The 22,901-nt window shown below is 32.1% G+C and overlaps 2 protein-coding genes across 2 annotated transcripts in view; one reads left to right on the forward strand and one right to left on the reverse strand.

Moving 5' to 3' along the window:
- The window catches only part of LOC125069451 (prolactin-releasing peptide receptor-like), a 74,458-nt gene that overhangs the window by 23,719 nt on the left and 27,838 nt on the right, over positions 1-22,901 (reverse strand). The gene's annotated exons all lie outside the window — the stretch shown is intronic.
- LOC125069552 (calphotin-like) lies at positions 590-1,276 on the forward strand. Its single transcript, XM_047679073.1, has one exon. The coding sequence runs from the start codon at positions 590-592 to the stop codon at positions 1,274-1,276; it is 687 nt and encodes a 228-aa protein (XP_047535029.1).

A 22,901-nucleotide genomic window follows, 5' to 3' on the forward strand; every position in this document is an offset into this window, starting at 1 on the left:
ATTTAAAATTTTATCTATTATTTTTACAATATCAAATTGAGATAAAATTAAGTATAAAACTCTAGCCATTTGTCTAAGCATCTATAGTTTTCAAACATTGCAAAACAACACAGAGTGAGTCCTTAAATTTTTATTTTTTTTTAAATATTAAATTTATTTACTTTTAGTTAAAAAAAATAAAAACCATATCGAGTGTTTTATAATAATTTTAAATATTTGAACTCGAATAATAATTAATGTCTTAAAACAATAACAAAAAAAGTAAATTGTTTTTATATTTTCTTTGTTGAACCTAAATCTTGACCAAAGATTGTAGATCCCAATGAATTGTATCAAACCCGAACAGGCTCCAATGAATTTTCATGTGCTTATTTTATTACTTTTACTGTCGTATTTGTATTTCATCTTGTGCTCGGCGGTGAAGGAAAACATCGTGAGGAAACTCGCATGTGTCAGATGATAATCTGCCACTTGTGTACTGATCCACATTGGATCAGTATGGTGGAATAAGATCATCTTCTCAAACAGAGTAAAGGCCTTATTCCAGGCGGATTCCATTTACACCTTTAATATTTTCTTTACAGTAAAAATGAAAATTTTCCTGATTGCTGCCGCTTGCATTGCCGTGGCCGTTGCTGGCCCTGCGCGATTCGCTGTACCCGGCATCGTCGTACCTGAAGTTATTGAAAACGAGTCTATCTCCGTTGGACCCGCAATCGTGGAAGGTGATTACGAACCCATCTCAGTTGGACCAGCCATCGTTCCCTCGCCTGTGAACTCACCTTTAGTCCAGATCATCGTTAACATTAAGACAGGCTCTGATAAACCCGTGTTCGTCGATCATCCCGAAGTTGATCCTATTATTGTGGCTCCTGTAATCATTCCTGAGGACACAATCGACGAAACCGATCCAGTCATCGTCGCTCCTGTTATTATTCCCGAGGAAGTTAATGTCGAGACTGATCCAATAAACGTCGCTCCTGTTGTTATTCCCGAGGAAGTCAATGTCGAGACTGATCCAATAATCGTCGCTCCTGTTATTATTCCCGAGGAAGTCAATGTCGAGACTGACCCAGTAATCGTTGCTCCTGTCATTATTCCCGAGGAATCCGCCGCTGAACCTGAACCCATCATAGTCGCTCCTGTGATCATCCCCGAGGAATCAGATGTCGAGTCCGAATCTGTTAATGTCGCTCCTGTGATCATCGAGCCGGAGCCTATCATCGTAGCTCCTATTGTGCCTGTCCCTGTGGTTATTCCCGAAATCCTCAACTAAAATGTTACGTCATTTGATTATTAATATGTGTTACAAACTTCAGTTCTAATAAAATTTTACTTAAAATTGTCTTTATTCATTCCCATCATAAAAAAATACGTATTTGTTCATAATAATTTAAATACTATTTTAATAATAAATCTCTAACGCTTTAATTTAATAACTATAGCGATTTCGGGATACTTATTGTATAATTGGTGAAATTAATAAAGAATTATTATTTGGAGTAATAATTGAAATTACGAAATTAATAAATTTTATTAAAAAATGTTTTTGATAAACATTTCGCAATATTAAGCAAAATTAAATTATTTTGAAGTACATTTGAATTAACGTTTAAAGATTTTAATTTTTTTATTAAAACTGAATTTATTAATATATATCAATAAATGTTTTGGGTTTATAAAATAAAATATTGTTTGTTTATTGGTCGTAATCGAGCAAAATATTCTAACTCGCTTTACATTCTAATAAACATTATTAATTGTTGACGTGGAAAGGGCGCGTTCGTCACGGTAGCATGCGAAAGCGATCCTATAGCGTATACCGAAAAGACGGCGAGGGTACCGCTGGTTGTTTAGTGCGCACTAGGCATCCGTGTCCGGGGGATACGCGTAATGCGTTTTACCAGCGAGAAAAAGAAGTGGGGCGCGCTGTCATTAGTACTGTATACTGTAGTGTAAATGTAACTGTATGTACTGTATTCTACTACCTTATAACAATAATGATACGATACAGAATCTATTCCGATCCAAGTTTGACTATTCTTCACAAACACTAACCTCTGCTTAATCGTAACTAAGGTCCAATTCTACTTATTTATATCGTACATATCGTTTACGATACGATCCTGATTTTATTCCAATCCAACTTAAACTGGAATCGGTCGTGGAAAGTGTCGGCGAATCGTGGCGTTTGTAGAATAGGAAAACGCCGAAATACCAACGAGTATGTTACGATTCCATCGATTGATTCTAACAAGTTGTCAATCAATGGCAATCTGGCAATTTGTAACGACGCTATAATGACAAAACGTCACCTAGTGCGTAACATAGTAACAAGTTTAAAGCAAGCAAGGGCTCGCCATTAACGGAGAGGAAGTAGAAAAAGCTGATTTAAGACAGAAAGGTCGGTGCTTGACTCAAGATGGATTCCAGATACAAAACAAATAATAATAATAACATTTATGTTTTCAAACAGTGTTTCATGTTATCTTGAATTCTTCGATTTACTTGCACAACCTTGTCCTCAAAATCGGAATGAGGCCTTTGCCTAACAGTGGGACTTTGAAAATATTTTACTTTACTTTTCTTTTTTTTATAGCTTACGATAAAGACATCATGAGGAGACCAGAAAGTTTCATTCGACGTATTATAATATATTTAGTAAACTCATATATATATTATATAAAAAAAAAACTTTATAAGGCGGTGTACGGTGTGCGGCTAAGGGGTATTCTGCTCGTTGGCTTGGTAAAGAACGGTAGCTAAAAGTATTTTTGTTTGTATAGTCGATTGGTGTTTTATTTTAGTATAAAGGTTATGTTATTACATGGGTACATGGGTTTGTCAGTGAATTATACTCCATTCCAACCATAACAGGAAAAAAGTCAAATAAACAACATTTGATAGCAAATTGACGCGATATCATTGGTTGAGAGCTTCATTAATCTATGATATTTATTATGGATTTACGAAAAAATGACGTTATGAACGTCGTCGAAACTGGAAGTTAAATTAAAGTGGAAATAAGTAGTTAAGTGTAATAGTGTTGTAATAATAAATAAAGGTATATTAATTATAAATTCTTAGTAATTCACAATATAGCGGAGTTATTAGCAAATCGCATGAAATACGTAAATATAAGGTTTGTTTATCTTTTTTCCTACTTCCATCGGAATAGACTATACGTCGGTTTGTTCTAATCCCCGTATAATGAATGAGTTTAATTTGACAGCTGAGATGAAGCCTGTCAAACGTTCTTCATCAACCATATATGCAACAACTCGCACTTAAATTACTCCAAGCGTAACAACCGTGTTAACTGATACTACTATATGGGTAGTAATGTATTGTTATTTAGTGTACACTGTTAGCTAGTGTACACTAGCTTCATCAGTCTTTCTGTTATTCTGCATTATTTTTCCAACATCTTCAATTATCATCATTTTATTTCAGCCAGTTTATAAATAACTTTAATGAATTGTACAGCTAAAACTTCCTCGTGAATATACTTGGTGGTAGGGCTTTGTGCAAGCCCGTCTGGGTAGGTACCTCCCACTTATCAGATATTCTACCGCCAAACAGCAGTACTCAGTATTGTTGTGTTTCGGTTTGAAGTATGAGTGAACCAGTGTAACTACAGGCACAAGGAACATAAAATCTTAGTTCCCAAGGTTGGTGGCGCATTGGTGATGTAAGGAATGGTTAATATTTCTTACAGCGCCATTGTCTATGCATGGTGGTGACCACTTACCACAGGTGGCCCATTTGCTCGTCCACCTACCGATACCATGAAAAGAAAAAAAATTAATAACTACGTCCATTGCTGAAAACTGTATAAAAACACGTTCATTAGTTTTTGAGGTTATTGCGACGACTTTTAATTGGACTATCGAACGCAATTTTTTTTTCTGTAAATGGATCAATAACTTCTAATACATATAACTATTAACGCAACCAAAGAAACAAATGCTACTGATTCATAGTAATAGTATACTAGGTTAGTTATATTATAGATCTGTTACTATTCTACTTCCGAATTCCAGACCGTCAAATTAAGCCTTCAAGATATAGAAGACATATTTGTCCATAAAATTTGTTAGAATTTTAAAACATTCCTTATATAACAATCATTCAAGTACAAGTGGTACTTGAATACAACCATACAAATTGATAGTATTTTGAATGAAATATCCAAAGACTGGGTTATACCCAGTTTGATTTTCACGGTACACGAGAAATTCTTGTCTAACAAAGAATTCTTTGCGGAACATATGAAAGCACGCTGATTGGTTCACGTTTTGCTACTCTATTTTATGGATAGATCGCGGTTTTCCTTCGTGAATCATTAATGCCATTTTATTCTTAGCATGCCCTAGTTTTTCGTCATTTGCATTCCAAACACCTATTAGCTCTTAATCCCTCGAGATAAGGATTTGAAAGTTAAGATATTCCAGTCTTTCGTATACGAACGGTATTCTAAACTAAAAACAATTTTCTTTTCATTTAAAATTCAGAAGTAAAATTTTCCACACGAGTGCGAACTGCAACGAACAGTCGTTTCAATCCAATTTGCACGTATCTCTACATTAGTTCGCCTTTAAACTGTTAAAGTAAACTCGGAGTCTTTTTATTACCACAAGTGCGAAACCATTCAATGAAGAGAAATGAGACTGTCGGACACCTAGCAGGTTTAATAAGTTCAGTTTAAATTACTGTTTCTTTAAAAAAAATACTTCATAGTACACTTATCGAATTGGTTGAAACTATTATTGATATACGCCATAACCATCATTTTCTTTAACAAATTAAAAAGTTGTGAGACAAATAATTATCATTACTAGTCATTAGGAAGCAATTCGCTAATTGTTAACACATTTTCAATTTAATTAGAATCGATATTAAGTATATTGATATGAATGGAGGAGAAATTTATTGCAATTTTTCCAATTACTTAGACAATGGCGATGCATGTATGAAAAGTAGTATTGCACATTAATAAAACATTTACATAATCTAAGCGAGTACCGTTTTTTCAGTAAATGAAACTGTCAATATTATAAATATCGATTTATATTACTTTAAACGAGTACAATGTCAAATACGGGTGTTACATTTGTAATCTAATCGAATGTTTGAGTGAAATGAAACGTTCATTGCTTAAAATAATGTTGAATGAATAAAATAATACATTGTGGTTGTATTCGTCTTCTTCTACTTCAGATTGAGGATCATTTTTTTTAAATAAACCTTCTCTTCCCGAAAACAACGGGCAACGGTACAAACACTTTATTCCTCACTATAATTTCTTTTTTTTTGCTATAAAATTGTACACAATTAGTAAACCTTACCAATATAACTAATATTAAAAATGCAAAACTTTGGATGGATGTATGTATGCAACTCAACTGGAGAGAGCTCCAGAACAGCTGAACGGATCTGAATTATATTTGGCAAATAAATATATTCAGAAATTGCACACAGTTTACTTTTTATCCTCCTCCTGCCCGCTGGACAATTGCCTTTTTCGTTATTATTTTTCTCTACTAAGAACTGTCAAGACGCCATCTTGTTTCAAAGTGCTTGTCAATTTCAGTTGATGTGGTATGTTTGTACAAGAAACGGAACGATGTATCAGGTATCAGTTAAAATTGGTTCGTATACATATAAGTAGAGTTGATCCTCAGTTATTAAGTTACGGTTTATTTTTGCGAGGAATAGTTTGAATATAATAAACGAATCGAAAAACTATTCTTTTAATAATATCTCATCCCCATATGAGACATTATTATAAGCATAGTTTATGCAGTTAGCGTTAGTAGCATAGTATACGTTAAGTTGGAGCGATTTTAATGAGTTTTTAGTGTTTAGTTGAGTCCCTGGATGAGTTAAATTTCACACTGCTGTTGCCACAATATTAATATTTCTCCCGTTTTAAGTCAGAATGGCTATCTAATAATAATGTAATATAATTATACATATGAGGGCAATGTAGGAAAGTCCATTTGAAAAGGAATTCCGTTTACATGTTCATAACGCTTGGATATGCAGTTATCTATGCAACAAATCTCACGAGTACATCTTGTATATGTAACTCAAAATACAACGTTTCCACTATTAATTAAATAACAATGATAAGCTACATTGTTTTGTAAAGAATGATTTTTCTCATTGATTATATTAAAGAATTCAATACGTATATGTAACTAAATAAAATTACGTTTTACAAATTTTTGCCGTTGTATATTTTTATCTTCAAAATTTCATATTTGTTGACTTTACAAAATTGCAAGCCAAAAACCGTTTCCTTCGTATTTTTCGGTCGGTTGACAACAAAACACAAGTGAGATCCGAAGACGACTCTAACCATACTACACTGCTGCCTGGTGTAATAGACTGGCAATTTCTCTAAAGTTATATTGTTAAACTAGCGACTCGCCCCGGCTTCGCACAGGCACAATGCTAGTGCTAAATATACTACAGAATGTGTTTATAAACAACGTTCACAGTTTTTCTCTTAGTAATTCACAATATAGCGGAGTTATTATCAAATCGCATGAAATAAGTAAATCTAAGGTTTGTTTATCTTTTTTCCTACTTCCATTGGAACAGGCTATAGAATAATTACGGAAACACCATGTAAGTTCTCATAATTGGCGTCCGAATCACCACCATTGGTTGAAAATGATTAACATATCTTGCAGTGTCAATATGAGAATGGTTCTAATAGCGGCACAAAAATAAAAAACACGGTGGGTTATTTTGTTTTACTAAATTATGAAATCATCTCCGAAATGTTTTATATTAGCTATTAGAACAAAAAAATAATAAAATAACCTACTTATTATGTAGTAAACTCATATATGTTTTCAAATATTAATATTGCTTTTCACTGTACAAATTTCAAATTGCATTCTTATTCAATACTGTTTTAGACGAATATATCCATTTCGAAATTGCATTCATGATATTATGTACACGCGTTACACGCCTCTATCTTCATATGTATTAGGTCTATAATTCAATGAGTAAAACTTTGTTGTGAGTCTGAGTTATAAATATTTGACATAATATTGCGACGTCAGGATTGGTTTATCTTGAAATGTTCCTGTCGTCGTTATAATGATTTACATATTGTTCGTCAGCTATTTTGAGACATGCGTGGAGAAATATTAAGGCTTATATAACTGTGTATTTTAATACTTTGCACAAATTTCTCAAAAAAAAAAAAACATTAAACTGACAAATAGAATGTTTTTTTTTTTTATTAATATCATAAGTATAATTTTAAGGACATCATAACTTTCCAAGATTGTATTAGCTTATATTTCTTACAACGCTGTATTTATAAGCATTGGGTATCACATACGACCTGCCCTTGTCATACCGACTACCTATATAAATAAATAACAAATAAAATTATTATATTACTTTTGAATTTACTTGGGTTATATAATAGTAGAATACTTCTTCAAAGAAGCTCGTCTCACACAAAAACCTTAAAACATATTCTTTTTAATATAAATTTATTTTTGGGAATATGACTAAAATGATTTATTAATAATATGGTCACCCTTGTCAACAATATACACTGGCAATTCTGACTGATTTCTATTTGTCTCTATGGTATATCTTTCTATCATGGCTATTTTTATATAAAAAATATATTAGAATTTCATGTTTTTCAAAGACAGTTTTTGAATGTAAATTTAAGTCGACCACTTGTATTCATATATTCAGTTTTTTGTTTTTCAATGAATATTTTTGCTGTGATCTTACTAGGGTTGTCAGTAAAAAAAAAGAAAATATTTATTTCTAGATTAAAAGGTCTGTAAAGTCCGTTTTAAGTTTGGTCATATTTTACAATTCCATTAAATAAATACTAAATATGTTTTCATATATTAAATATATGAAATGAGCCGAGATGGCCCCGTGGGTAGAACGCTTGCATCTTAACCGATGATTTCGGGTTCAAACCCAGGCAAGCGCCACTGAATTTCATGTGCTTAATTTGTGTTTATAATTCATCTCGTGCTCGGCGGTGAAGGAAAACATCGTGAAGAAACCTGCATGTGTCTAATTTCAACGAAATTCTGCCACATGTGTATTTCACCAACTAATACTGCTCCATACCTTCTCCTCAGAGGGAGAGGAGGCCTTAGCCGTAGCAGAGGGAAATTTACAGGCTGCTAATGTAATGTAAAAAAAAATTAAATATATAGAAGAACATAACACAATTGTTTTCTTTATAATAAAGTGTCAAAATGCAGATTACACGGTAAAGATAATTATGTTGATAAAGTAAAAAATATATATTACAAAAATGTTATTCTCTTGTATTGATAGTACAGCGATTCGTGTTGCTTTCCCCAAGAACCACATATTTTACAGGATTAGAAGTTTAAATATTATACCAATACGACGGATTCGTAGTATTTTTTTTCCTAATAATTCAAGTGAAATTGTATAGCTTTGATGATGCAGGTATAAGATGCTTAAATTTCTATGGAATACCTATACGATCGTTCGAAATATTTACTACAAAATGAAATATGTAAATTTTAAGTTCTGTTACTAGTACCACGGCTGAATATTATGCTCGTAACAAGGACGCTATGCACAAGATCGTGCAATAAGAGAAACTGCAAAATTTATTATTATTAAATTATACCTTTACAGCAGCGCAGTGGTGATCGCATCAACATAGCGTATTTTCCACATCTCTTACAGAATAGCACTACTGAAGCGTTTTTGCAGGTGACAACCCTAGCTAGTTGTTACCGAAACCATGCTTAATATTTTTTATCGATTTATTTATATTAACAGGAAAAATAGCAGTTTGAATTTTTTTTTATGATATCTCTTTATTCGGATGAGTATAATGTAACGTTTTCAATTGAAACAATTGTGAGGAAATTTCTGAAGAAGACTTACATATTATTCTATTTTGTTTTGATTCGAATTGAACAGAATGACGAATATATTACGAATACAATCTTTATTTACATAATAATTATTAACGTCCTTAATTGTACACAAATGGAATCTATAAGAATGCTAGAAATATCGTTCCGTTTGATCGCAATTCCGATCATCTGCGAAAAAAAAAAATGATCCAGCCAGTCACCAAAGCAGGCAAAGAGGTGAGGTTTTATCGAAGGTTTTTGCACTACAACTCCGAGTATTTCTATTGCAAATGTCACAAAGACATAACTTGGAATAAGAGATAGTTTGTTCGTTTCAGTTTTTTATTACAGATACAATTACAACCGGTATGATTTGATAATAAACAAAGTAAGGCTACATTTAGTAATCCATTTAGTATGACGTAACATGCCGGAAAATATTTGTGCACAGCAGGGAACATTGACAGCCTGTTACTTTTATTACTTAATACATTTAATTAATATTAATATGGCTATAGTCATTAGTATAAAAGGTCTTCTGCTGAGCTGCTAAGGTTGACTTTTCATAATCAATAAACAAAGACGTTTCTATACTGAATAATTATTTTTACTTAACCTTGTCCTTCTTGGCATGTGTTTCAGATAGAATCTATGGCATGTAAATTCAACAATAATTAAGGTTATACCTATACTACCAAATATTCAACTCTGCAAAATCAAAACTACTCTGGTACTATTTTATTTAAAACAAAAAGATCTCTAATTGATATATTTTATTATTGATGGAGCAAAATTTTCAATCAGAATAAATAAAGATTTTATTTTATTTCATTAAAATATATATGTCATTTAATTAATGGAAAAGATTTACTATTGAATTTTGGTGTTAGCTTTAAGTTTAATTGCTAACTCCTTGAGAAATTTCTACTTGAATAATGTTTTGACCTGATTTAAATTTAAACTTAAATATAAACACAACATTTCCTCAAGTAATTGTATTGTTTAAGTTCTTCAATAGAATATTGGAAACAAAGTAAATAAATCGATTTCAGTCAATATATCTGTTGTCAATTATTTCGTATTCAATGGAAGCAATTGTTTGAAGGGATCGGATGATATTTTACAATTCTGAAGTACTCGTGAAAATGTCCTCTTCATTAAAACTCCGCCACAGTCGTGTATTTTGGCGACCTCCGTGGTCGAATAGTGTGTACACCGGTTTTCATGGGTACGCCACTCCGAGGTCCCGGGTTCGATTCCCGGCCGAGTCAATGTAGAAAAAGTTCATTAGTTTTCTATGTTGTCTTGGGTAGTGGACTAGATGTCTGTGGTACCGTCGTTACTTCTGATTTTCCATAACACAAGTGCTTTAACTACTTACATTGGGATCAGAGTAATGTATGTGATGTTGTCCAATATTTATTTATTATTTATTTTAAAAATATATATTTTAAATAATATAATTAAACAATTCGTTGGAAAAAACAAGTGTATTCTCTATAGGGTTTTCTTTTTCTTTAACTCATGGTCTGATGAGACGGCAATCCAACTCAACTGAAAAGACATCAACTTTACGCGCTATTAGAGAAACTAGTGTTCAAGGTAACTATACCATGTACCAAATTATACTAGAGCTATACATCACACAAAAGATGAATTTTATACTATTAATAACCGGTTAAATCATATGCAAGTTAGAAGAAATATTCAAGGTTATATATAAATTCGAAAGGTTTTTCGGCTTGGCGACCGTCTGTCTGATAGTGTAGGTCTCTTCAAAGTGACATAGAGAATACGAGACGTTATCCATTGTTACCCCATCAAAGTATATAGCAATTGGGTACTAATTTATTTAAATCCAATATGATACCGTTAGGTACACTTTAAATATTTTCTAGGTACAAACGTGTAGATTCGAATATGATTCTACATTTGGAAAAGTATCTTTTGAATTTAGAATTTGATTGATATTATATTCGAAACGAAGAAGGAATAAAGATATAAACTAATTTTTAACGATTAAAGTTTCCTTGGTATTGGATAATAGCTCTGTATTATTGTGCACTATAAATAGTTTTTGATTAATATGTCATATAGAAACACTGTTTCACTTAATTATAGTTATATGTATGTATATCTATTTTAATTCTGCTTTAGTTCCAACGGTAGCTTTGCCAACATTCAAACGCAATTTCTTCGCGAATCCATAGATTATTCAAGTCCTCCAAGTTATGATATCGTATCGCATTGCCTTTTTTCCGTTTGTAATTGTATTATTACATAGTATAAAACAAAGTCTGTCCCTATGTAGGCTTAGATATTTAAAATTACACAACGGATTTTGAAGCGGTTTTTTTAATTGATTCAAGAGGAAGATTTATATGTATAATGCACATGCACAATATAGTGGAGAAACACTGATAATTTTAGAGGTTTCTGAAGTGATGTCGTAATTAAACACATTTTTTGCGTTTACATAGCAAATGCTGACAGAACGAGATAGATCAAAATAATGTACTACAGTATTGTACACCTTAAAAGGGTCTTCAAAAAAGTCCGCAATGGTATATGTCTATCTCTTAGGGATGGCCCACATAACCATTTTTTATACTTTACTGTTTACGAGAAATAATGGCTTATTTTCGAAGCGATTTTAAGCAATACAGCAATAATTATCCAATTTAGTACCTGAAATACATTGTGCATTTAATATAGATCAATATGGCCCTTTGCCCCAGCATGTAATTTAAAAAAATATTTTCGAAGATATTACAGAGTTAAAACGCAGGGATTTAGCGGCTTGTACAGTCAAATAACTGAAAAACAGTGAACGTTCTGAGACATTCTGTAGTATATTTAGTATCAGCATTCCACCCGCGCGAAGCCGGGGCGGTTCGCTAGTAGACTATAAGTTGATGAAGTATAATTAATTAGGAGATTATAACTGTAAATTATCTCACCTTTGATTAAAAAATTACAATACCATGGTCTTAAGTATTTTTTTATCTTTGATTTCAATGAATTTTGCAGGAAATTATACTCGTATATATCTTGCCGAACTAAATTTAACTGTCTCATACAATTTTACATCAGATAGTTTTAAAACGAATTAAAGATATTTTCTTGTACAGAAAATAAAAGTTTAAATTGTCACTTCAGACCGATGAAACTGACTTTTAGTCTGTACGATATTAAGTCACATTGCATAACGTTTGCTTTTAGTGAAACTGAGTTCACAAAATGTGGCAATATTTTACTTTAAAACTTACAGTTTCCTTGAATCGTTTTCGAGCGTAACTTTTAAAAATCCCAGTGTGTGACGTCATACCAAATACAATATGGCGTAAAAGGAGACGATTTTCTGTGAAAATGCTTTTCCATAATGGAAAAACAATCTCTTAATGTTTTATGTGGATGTAAAACATTAAGTCCTTTTGTAATACATTTTTTTCCCACAAAGAAAATCCAATTTTAAGGGACAGAAAGGTCTCTTAGAGAATTGCGGTGTATGGCTATAGTTTTCAATTTATTGTTATAAAGGTCAGATTTAATATGAATAAAAGAAAGATTATTAAAATGTATAAGAGTGACTTATAAATGTAGTACATTATTCGTAATAGGAATCTACTTAAAATATAAATTTGACTGACATGCGCACGTATTCAAATCGGTCCATGACGCAGGTTTGAATAATTTTCTAATACGAGTTAATAGTAATTTTAAGATTGATAAATGCTTCAATTAAGGTTTTAATTTAATAAACCTTCTAACCTATAAGTTTAGGATAATTATAATCATAAGTATTTAAATATTTTTTTTGTATTTGAAATAAAAACACTTGGATGTGTTAAGATTTTTTGAGTATCGATTTTTAAAAATTACTAACTATTTTAAGCAAGACCAAGAATAGTATAATGTTAAGATTGGTCATGTCTGATCACAAATCAAATCAAATCAAATCAAATATTTTATTCAATATAAAAACAATACTACTACCAGTAGAAAAGTTTTCAGAAAAGAAAATACCCTGATCTAAGATAAACGGCGAATAAAACTCATCGAGACAATTTTTTTTGACAATTTTATTACATATTTACAAATTTTCAATATCAAAAGAAGGAGCCAGGGGGCGATAGTTTCATTTCCAAGGTGTGCTTTCAACCATGAAATTACTAATTATATAATAACCTTTCGCACACAAGCGTTGTATCATTTTTTTTTTTATTTGGCAACAGTGGCATTTTGAACACTTTTCGGGATCCTGTTGTAGAACCGTAGACATTGCTCCACAAAAGAGTTATTGACTCTATGCAGTCGAGTAACAGGAGTAACAAGGTTGTGTTTGTAAGCAGTACTTAGTATTGTTGTGTTGGTGGTGCATTGGCGATGTAAGGAATGGTTAATATTTTAGAGCGCCAACGTAAATGACCAATGGCAACTACTGTCCGTACGCCTACCTAAATCATAGCAAAAAAAACAATTTCTGTCACGCGCAGACTCGACTTGTACTAGACTCTGTTTAGTTATGTAACTTTCTTAAGTTTCCACCAACATCATTAGTGAGTTGGTTGTACTAGTTTCAGTGTTCATACTACTATGAACAGACAAACAATAATAACTCATTGTAACTGTGGAAACCCTCATGCTCGTTGACAATAGCAACCAATCTATTCATTCGAAATCATCAAATAATTTCAAAATATAACTCAACGAATACGAATCACAAGCAAATATTTGGCAAAAAAAAATCTTGCAGGAGGTATGAAATAATATGTTTGGCTAATGGTGCATTATGGATAAGTCATTTTAGTATATAGTGTAATGAACCGCGAACGTCGTACACCAAAGTAGCGTAGTCATGAGTATTCATCTTTCGAATTATTTTCAATTCAGTCACGTACACAAGTTTACTGCTCAAGGGAACCGAAATAAATAACACAAATTCAAGAAAAGTGCACACAAAATACACGTTTAGTGAATTTATCTTATGAAATTTTTACCATAAATAACGCAATTGTTATATTTTTATACAAAACTTGAGTTCATTGCAGATACTTTTGGTTACCAAAATTTGCAAATAACCTTTTTTCCAGTCACAGCTTATACTCAACTAATTATTTCTTATTTACTTAAGTATTACGTTTCTAGTTTTTTAAGCGCCTTTATTTTATTGTTATAAATAATTTATTATTTGCTTCTTTTGTAATTATACTCATGTAAGACTTTATGGATCGCATACCTTAAGACTAAATCGATCGTTTCCTATACTATTTCATTTTTAAATTGAAAATTCCGAACTTAGACACAAAAAAAACCGTTGAGTTACTTAAGCCTGTTCTTCTTTTTCGATATAGTAAGGCGAGCCGTTAAAATACGTCAATCTTAACCAAAGATCTCAAGTTTGAACCTGAAATAGACCAATGCATTTTCATCTCATCATCATCATCCTCCTGCCCTTATCCCAAATTTACTTGGGGTCGGCGCAGCATGTCTTCTTCTTCCATACTTCTCTGTCAGACGTCATCTCACAAGTAACATTCTTTCTAACCATATCGTCTTTTACACAATCCATCCATCGTTTCTTGGGTCAATGCATTTTCATCTGTTTAATTTAAAAAATCATCGCTCTAGTTGTGTTAAACGAACTATCCATAAATGTTTCTACATTGAACAAATGAATTCGTATTAGTTAACTTAGTCGCAAGATTATGTTGTGACCTCAGGCTTAGCAGCAACGTGAGTTACGTTGTAGACTCTGAGCCTTGTGAGTTAAATTAATGATCCATTCAGCTAAAACATATGATCCGCGTCAACAGTTGTTGCGGTTACAATATATACACGTGTAGTTCGCAACTGTATATTAATTTGAAACTCAGTATACTAAGAATACAAGTCTATCGTCCACATTGACGTAAGTTTCCAGTTTATATAACATTTTGATATTGTTTACTTTGCATAAATGTGATATATTTTAACGTTGGCAAGATTATCGAGTTGATAAATACACAGGATATTAAAAGAATCATTGATGTTAATTTTGATTATTTTTTGTATCCGTAAAGGTAATATTAATCACGATTTTGTTTAATGATGAAAAAAGCTATAGCAGGAATTCTGCCACATATTAGAGTACTATGTTAGAAAAAGTTTCATTATTAGTTCTCAACCTAATTTTTGCCCAAAAGTGGGACATTTAAAAATAGTCCTCTTTCTTAAATATCTAGAGCTCTAAGTGGATACGTAATCTCATTCATTTATTTTTTATTACTATTATGTCGTCTTATTTTGAGCACAAATTAAGAAATGCATTTAATTACTTTTTACCTAGACCTTAGTCTCAACTTCCTTTGAATGCCTCGTCGCTAGATCTGAACTTGTGAAACACAAGGACACATTTTCTGAAGTCTAAGGTTTCATCACCGGGTCGTATCAACAAATCCATTACACGGTTTTTCAGCCAGTCTGTTGACAATGTTAACATTACTGTGTCCGGAATCGGTCAGGAAATAGCAACACTAGGACAGACTATTTTCTTATTTTTTTTTTATGTGTCGGTAGGCGGACGTGTAAATAGGTCATCTGATAGTAAGTGGTCATTACCGCCCATAGACAATGGTCCTATAAGAAATATTAACAATTCCTTACATCGCCAATGCGCCACCAACCTTGGGAACTAAGATGTTATGTCCCTTGTGCCTGTAGTTACACTGGCTCACTCACCCTTCAAACCGTAACACAACAATACTGAGTACTGCTATTTGGCAGTAAAATTTCTGATGAGTAGGTGGTACCTACCCAGACGGGCTTGCACAAAGCCCTACCACCAAGTGAAGTTATTATTATCTGTAAATTTAAAATAATCAGTTTGGATTATTTTTGTATCAAAGCGAATGAGCTGAAAGAGAAATTTTATTTCCTATTATTTTCTTTGAGTTGTTTATAAAGAAAAATACAATTTGAAATGTCCCTGCTCAATGTCCATTGTTTTTGAGGAAACTCTTAAAAGTTGAATGATGTTTTGTTAAAGTTATGCGGATTTTGTTTGGAAATTAAATAAGAAATAGGACGTTGAAAGCTTCAAATCAAATGAGACATTTAAATAGAGTTTTAAGAGACTCGAGTTTTTTTATATAACAGACCTAGAACTAAACGAGGTTTTATAACAAATGGACACGAAGATCTTAACAACTGAAGCTGTTTTTGCGCAACCAACCTCAGCATTAAATATCTTTTTTACCTGTTACGTCGAGCTAACAGACGTCGAGGAATTGTTATTTATAATTGTACCTCGTGCTAGTTTAGAATCTCATACAATGTAAAGGTTTGATTAACATTGATATTACATTACATTTACATTAACAGCCTGTACATTTCCCACTGCTGGGCTAAGGCCTCCTCTCCCTCTGAGGAGGGTGTATGGAGCATATTCAACCACGCTGCTCCAATGCGGGTTGATGGAATACATATGTGGAAGAATTTCGTTGAAATTAGCCACATGCAGGTTGCCTCACGATGTTTTCCTTCACCGCCGAGAACGATATGAATTATAAAAAAACAGATTAAGCACATGAAAACTCAGTGGTGCTTGCCTGGGTTTGAACCCGTAATCATTGGTTAAGATGCACGCGTTCTAACCACTATACAATATGTACCAATCATTATATGATATACTTAATTCACTGGCTGAATGTCTTATAAGAGGAGAACTAATTATGCTTAATTAAGTTGTGTAACTCCTCATTAGCTGTGGGACGAATATTATTTTGGTTTAATAATAGTATGAAAATAAATGTAATTAGGTACTTCCATTAAAGATTATATTTAGAATAATACTAGCCGTGCCCGCGACGTCGTGCGCGTTTGAATTTAATGAAAAAAGCGTGACTTTATTATTATTTTACATATAATTCTAAAATAAAAGTAGCCTAAGTTGCTCCTTATTACATCAGCTAACTGCCAGTGAAAGTTCCGTCAAAATCGGTCCAGCCGTTCCAGAGATTAGTTGGAACAGACAGACAGACAAAAATTGTAAAAAATGTTATTTAGGTATATGAGCCGTGTATACATACATATGCATTTAATAAAACGAGGTTATTTTAATATTACAAAGAGACACTCCAATTTTATTATATGTATGGATAAATAGAATTAGGTATGTTAATGTTAAATAGTGAACATTTTAATTTTAATGTTTAGGTTGGCTAGCGGACATATGCGTCACCACCGCCCATATACTTTGGGACTGTAAAAATATTAAATAATTCCTTACATCGCAATGTACCACCAACCACTTTATGCCTATAGTCCCACTGGCTTACTCACCCTTTAAGCCGGAACACAACAAGACCAAGTATTGCTGTTTGACGGTACAAAATTTATAAATGTGTACCTTAAACCTTAAGCCCATCTGGGGCTTATACAAACTTGCCAAGTGAATTTGTTTAGATGTTAGATAATATACATCACGTGGCTATAAAACTATGCTACAATTATTTGTGAGGTTATAATGTTAAATACTTGTTATATGGAAAGCTAGTTTAAATAAACCACACGAATTAACTTTATGTCATATAGTCATAAACATTTTGATGTCAAATGTTCCAAGGAACTTATGCGTTGTAGTTACTAACTTTTTAATTATCACGAACATATATAATAATAAATAATAATAAATATGATGATATTTATTTATAATGATATTTTTATAATTATAATATAATTACATTATTTTAATACTAATGAAATAAGTCGATCGAAATTAATTACTACATATATAAATCACGAACACCTTGAATGGCGAAACGAAAGCCATGAATAATCCAGCCCTCCTGTCAACAGCACGTCCTCCTCTCTTTTCCTCTAGCAAAGAGGGTTATAACAATTATTTGGGCTGTTCAAAGTCAATGTTTTTCAAGTTTATTATCTTGATTACAGAAGGGAATCATGATTATATTATCTATTTTCTTTGATTTATAATGGTAGGGTTGATTAAGACTAATTAGTAAAGATATAATATATAGTATATACTATGTTTGTTGTGATGATGAGTAAACCTAATTACAAATAACGCGACGTATCCTATTATATTGAGTTGATTTTAGGAAAGTCTTAATATTGAATCTTACATTAACGTTCTAAGACTGATTTAAATATCAAAATTAAAATACACTTCAGTGATATCAGCTCTTGAAAGTAGTTTTGAATCATTTTACAACATTTTATGAAATGTCGATATATCTGTCATAGTAGTAACAGCCTCCTCTATTTTTGAGGAAAAGGTTTGGAACTTATTCCAACACGCTACTCTAATGAAGGTCGGTGCACATGCGGCAGAATTTCGTTGACATAAACTACATTCACGATGTTTCCTTTCTGAGCACGAGATGAATTATAACCACAAATTAAACACATGACTGGACCTTATTCCATCACGCTGATCCAATGAGGGTCGGTGGATATTAAATACGCGCAGGTTTAATCTCGATGTTTTCTTCCTGAGCACGAGATGAGTTATAAGCGCATGAAAATTCAATGATACTTGCCTGGGTTTGAACACGGAACTGTCGTTTAAGATGCACGCGTTTTAACCACTGAGAAATCTCGGCTCAGATCCGATCTATTATAAGTATCTCAACATATACCCCAACATTCATTATTATAGATAAGGTTAATCAGTACCTCGTGCGACGTCAAGGCGGGACGATATTATGTAAAAGGATAAAAACTTTTGCTACGTCCAAGTAAAAAATAATAAAAAAGTTTGAGTTTACATTGCCTAATTACACTTTTGCTTTTTCTCAAGTTTGTTTATTTATATTTTGCGAGCAGAGCCGAAGGCGAGCTGTTAGTTTAGAGCATGGAACAAGTTTTAAGTGTACATATAAACTTTTATACAAAATGTGTTTTTGAATTTAAAATTCGATTTTGTTTTACAATACTTTAAAATAGAGTAGCAATGTAAATTCTTTATTCATTGAATTATTTTTAAAATTATATGTCTTAACGTTATTTTGTACTGACAAAAATAATACCAACATTAAAAACGTATTTACAGGTCACTTATTGGTCTGCCTCGGGGATAAAAACGAATCGCATACCGGTAACGTCAAAAAAACAGCAGTACGTTCTCTAATGCCGTCATGACCACCACCACTTTTTTATATGTGCGTGGCGCGTATGCTGCACATATGAACTACCTACGTATATATAACATACGAGAAATTCAACAATAATCTTCACTTTGAATAGGCTTAGGCTTTTTTTTCTCTGGTTAGAAAAACATAATAACGCGTTTCTAATGACTACTGAGTACAAATATTATCATACTAAATGGTATTTAATAATATATAATTTTAAAGCGTAAATAATATTCGTATTTTGTATAACATTTTTTCAAATAAATATTTTTAAATTTAACGTTAAAATTTTACTAATATTCCTAATCGTCGTATGAATTTCTAGGAAATATTTCAGAAGCAGTTTCCTCATTTTCAATATTCCTGGGAAAGTAGCTACGTCAGCACGTAGGTAATATCCACGATGTTAAATAGAAGGTGTGCTTTTGTGTTCCATAATACCTTCGACATACTAAAACTTTAGTTTCTCATTAAAATGAGATTTAATCTGTCGCTCATGGCTTTACACTTCGTATCGTATAACTTGAACACATTGTATTGCATGAAACATTCAATTTATAATAGTATGGACGAGTGACTTCATTATTTTCATTGTGTGATTTATTTCATTGATAATACAGATATATAATATCAATTATATCTGTCATTAATTACACCATTTTATGAGGCACATTTTGCCCATTTCGACATCAGTTGGCCAATGAAAGACAAAAAGACTGAATATATTTTTTTATAGTCGAGGATACCCTTTGCTAATTATTATACGCTCAAGATACGTACGCCTTAGATTACTCTCCGAAACATTCAAGGGAAGAAATGCTTCGGAAAAAAGACTATTTACTTAATTGTAAACGCGTTAATCGTATCTATAGACTTAGTTACTGCCGGTTATCTTAGTTTGGTCACAAACATTATTTACACATTCTAGCTCGTGACCAATCGCTGACCGTCAGGCTTCATATACTGCGCGTGTCGTAAGGTACGAGGTACGATGATAGCCAAGTATAACTGTATCCGCGATAACTTTGCATACTGTATTTAGAGAGGAAAAAGTAGGGATGTTCCTTTTCAATTATGGAGACATAATTCTTCGTGATAGAAAATCGCTATCTTGGTCTTCATGGGCTTAGAGAATAACAACCGAGAATATTTTTAAATGATTTTTGGATGTGTAACATCTTTCCTCTTGTTTTCGAAAAGGACGGATATTTGTAACAGGAAGCCGATGAAGCGAATGAATGATAAATACCAAGCCATTTTTCGACACCATATAAAGTCAATGTTGCCTTTTACATATACGACTTCTGTAAGGCTCGGTCGTTTTTTTTTTTCTCTCAAATGACCATAGACTTGTATATGTATTTAGTATATATTTTTTACTGTTTTCATTTTCTTATATTATTTTTGATTTTCCTGAATGTACATCATGCACAATCTAAATTTTATGTTTGTTTAATTTATGGATTTCGTTGTACACTATAAATCTTTTTTTTTTAATTTAATGTAGTTTATATTTTTGTAAGTTCGAAATATTTAAATCATAATATTTAAATATTTTTTATGCTATGCTAAATATTTTTATTTATGCTCTGTTATTTTTTTAATCTTTACTTTGATAAACCCTCGCTAATGTTATAACTTTTTTTATAATGTATGTACTCGTACTCTATTACTTTTACTGCAGAAATAGATTCATACGTGGCTATGCCACAAATTTCAACTTCCAAATGTCAATTGAAAACGTTTGTAAGAGTCGAGTGGAGTCTTATTAAGTAGAAGTTAACTGTCACTCCGAGAACACATCGCAGCTGAAACGTCACTTAACGCATGTCAAATGTCAAATCGCTTGAATTGGAGTCGTTGTAAAATTTGAAAATGGTTTTTAGGTCGTTTCAATTTCATAGAATAAATATTTTAAGTGTCATTACTATTAACTTCTTTAACTGCGGTTTAAATTTTAACGATACTATTTAAATACTCAAACAATTAATAAAAGGCTTTATGCATAAGCCTGATTCCTCATTCAAGTATTCAATGAGATTGGTGTGAGTATTTTTTCTGAAAAGTATTTACAGAAAAAGGAATTTAATCCTACGGCGTTTTCATCAGTTCTTCTGATTTGAGGTTCATATTTTTGAACCGGAATACTTATATATACCTGTTGGTATCACCCAAATATCAGATATTCTACCGCCAAACAGCAATATTTAGCGTTGTTCAAGTTTGAAGGGTGACAAGGGCCACAAGGGACATCATATATTAGTTTCCAAGGTTGATGACTCAAAGGCGATGTAAGAATTAGTTAAAAATTTTTCAGCGCCCTTTACTTTCTTCGCTACCGTAATTTGTCCACAAATATCACAAAGAGAATAAATGTAAACGCTTATATATAGAATAAAGATTTCTTTGACTTTTTGCAAGGGTGTCTGGACGTAACTAAATTCATCATATATCCACTACATAGTACGAACTTTGCATCGTTGTGTTGCGCTTTGAAGGATGTGTGCGTTGTGAAATTACAGGCACAATACATCGTAGATCTCATGGTTGGCAGCGCAATGACAACATGAGGAATGGATTTCCAGTGTCAATTTTCAAACTGACATTATGATTTACGCAATATATTTATTTTTTATTAACATACTGTATACATTTTTTACAACATTATGAAACATTTTAGTTTTGTTACAACGCACACAGATATAATGCAGCCATAGCACAGCATATGCAGTAGGTTACAAAAGTGGATTAGCTGCTTTTTTGCTAATGGGATATGCATATAATAAGTTGTTACCTTATATAAAACTATATTTTATATATGAAACTATTTTGAGTTTAGTATTCATTAAATTAAATATTATACAGATAAAAAAACGTTTTTTTTTAATGACAGTTTTATTATTACGTTTATTTTCTAAATGTTTATATATTTATTATAAATTTGAAATTCGAAGACGGGCAAATGAGCAATAAAAATATCCCTTCCCTCATAGTCATTACAATGTAAAAAGTACTATATAACCATACTTGTATCATCAATGCAAAAATCAATCTTGTAAAAATATTACATAATAGATAAATGATTAGGACTTTGTAAACGCATGTAAAAGTAACGCTGCTTGTAAGACTAACCTGCTAGGTCTACAATTGCCCTTTTTTGGTTAATATCATGTCAATTATGTTTTAAGAATAAGCCGAGTTGGGCCAAGTGGTTAGAACGTGCATCTTAACTGATGATTGCGGCTTCAAAACCAGGCCTGTAACTCTTAATTTTCATGTGCTTAATTTTTGTTTTTATTTCATCTCGTACTTGGTACTGAGGTTGGTAGGAGGAGAACATCGCGAAGAAAAATGTATTGTATAATTTAAATAAAATTCTGTCACATGTGTAGCCGACAACCCTTGGATCTTTAATTGAAGCAGCGTGGTGAAATAAACTCCAAACATTAAAGAGATCAGAGGCCATATAGTCCAGCTGTCGAATATTTACAGGAAATTTATAACTAAAAGTGTATTCAACCAAACATTCATGTTCAAAATTATATAAAAAATATTCGAGTTGAATATAGTAAAACGCCCGCGGTACAATGTACTTTATTGTGGTACTTAAAACGCGTTCTCGCGAAACAGACGCGTTATATTTTCCACTTATTTTTTATAGCAGATTTCACAATCGCCATGTTTTATCTACTGAAGCGTTCTATACAAAACATTTAATATTTTAAATAAAACATAAGTTTGTTTTCTTTATCACATAATAATTTAATACATTGTATGTGTGATGTTTCCTGACTCAATGTTCCTATTCTATTTAAATTTTCCTGATGGTGTTTTTATGTGTTTTTAATTACAAAATGTAAAT

This window comes from Vanessa atalanta, chromosome 15 (assembly GCF_905147765.1).
Source record: "Vanessa atalanta chromosome 15, ilVanAtal1.2, whole genome shotgun sequence".
Lineage (NCBI taxonomy): Eukaryota > Metazoa > Arthropoda > Insecta > Lepidoptera > Nymphalidae > Vanessa > Vanessa atalanta.

What these genes read in the sequence shown, in the direction of transcription:
- LOC125069552 (XM_047679073.1), top strand. Translation starts at nt 590, where the DNA reads ATGAAAATTTTCCTGATTGCTGCCGCTTGCATTGCCGTGGCCGTTGCT.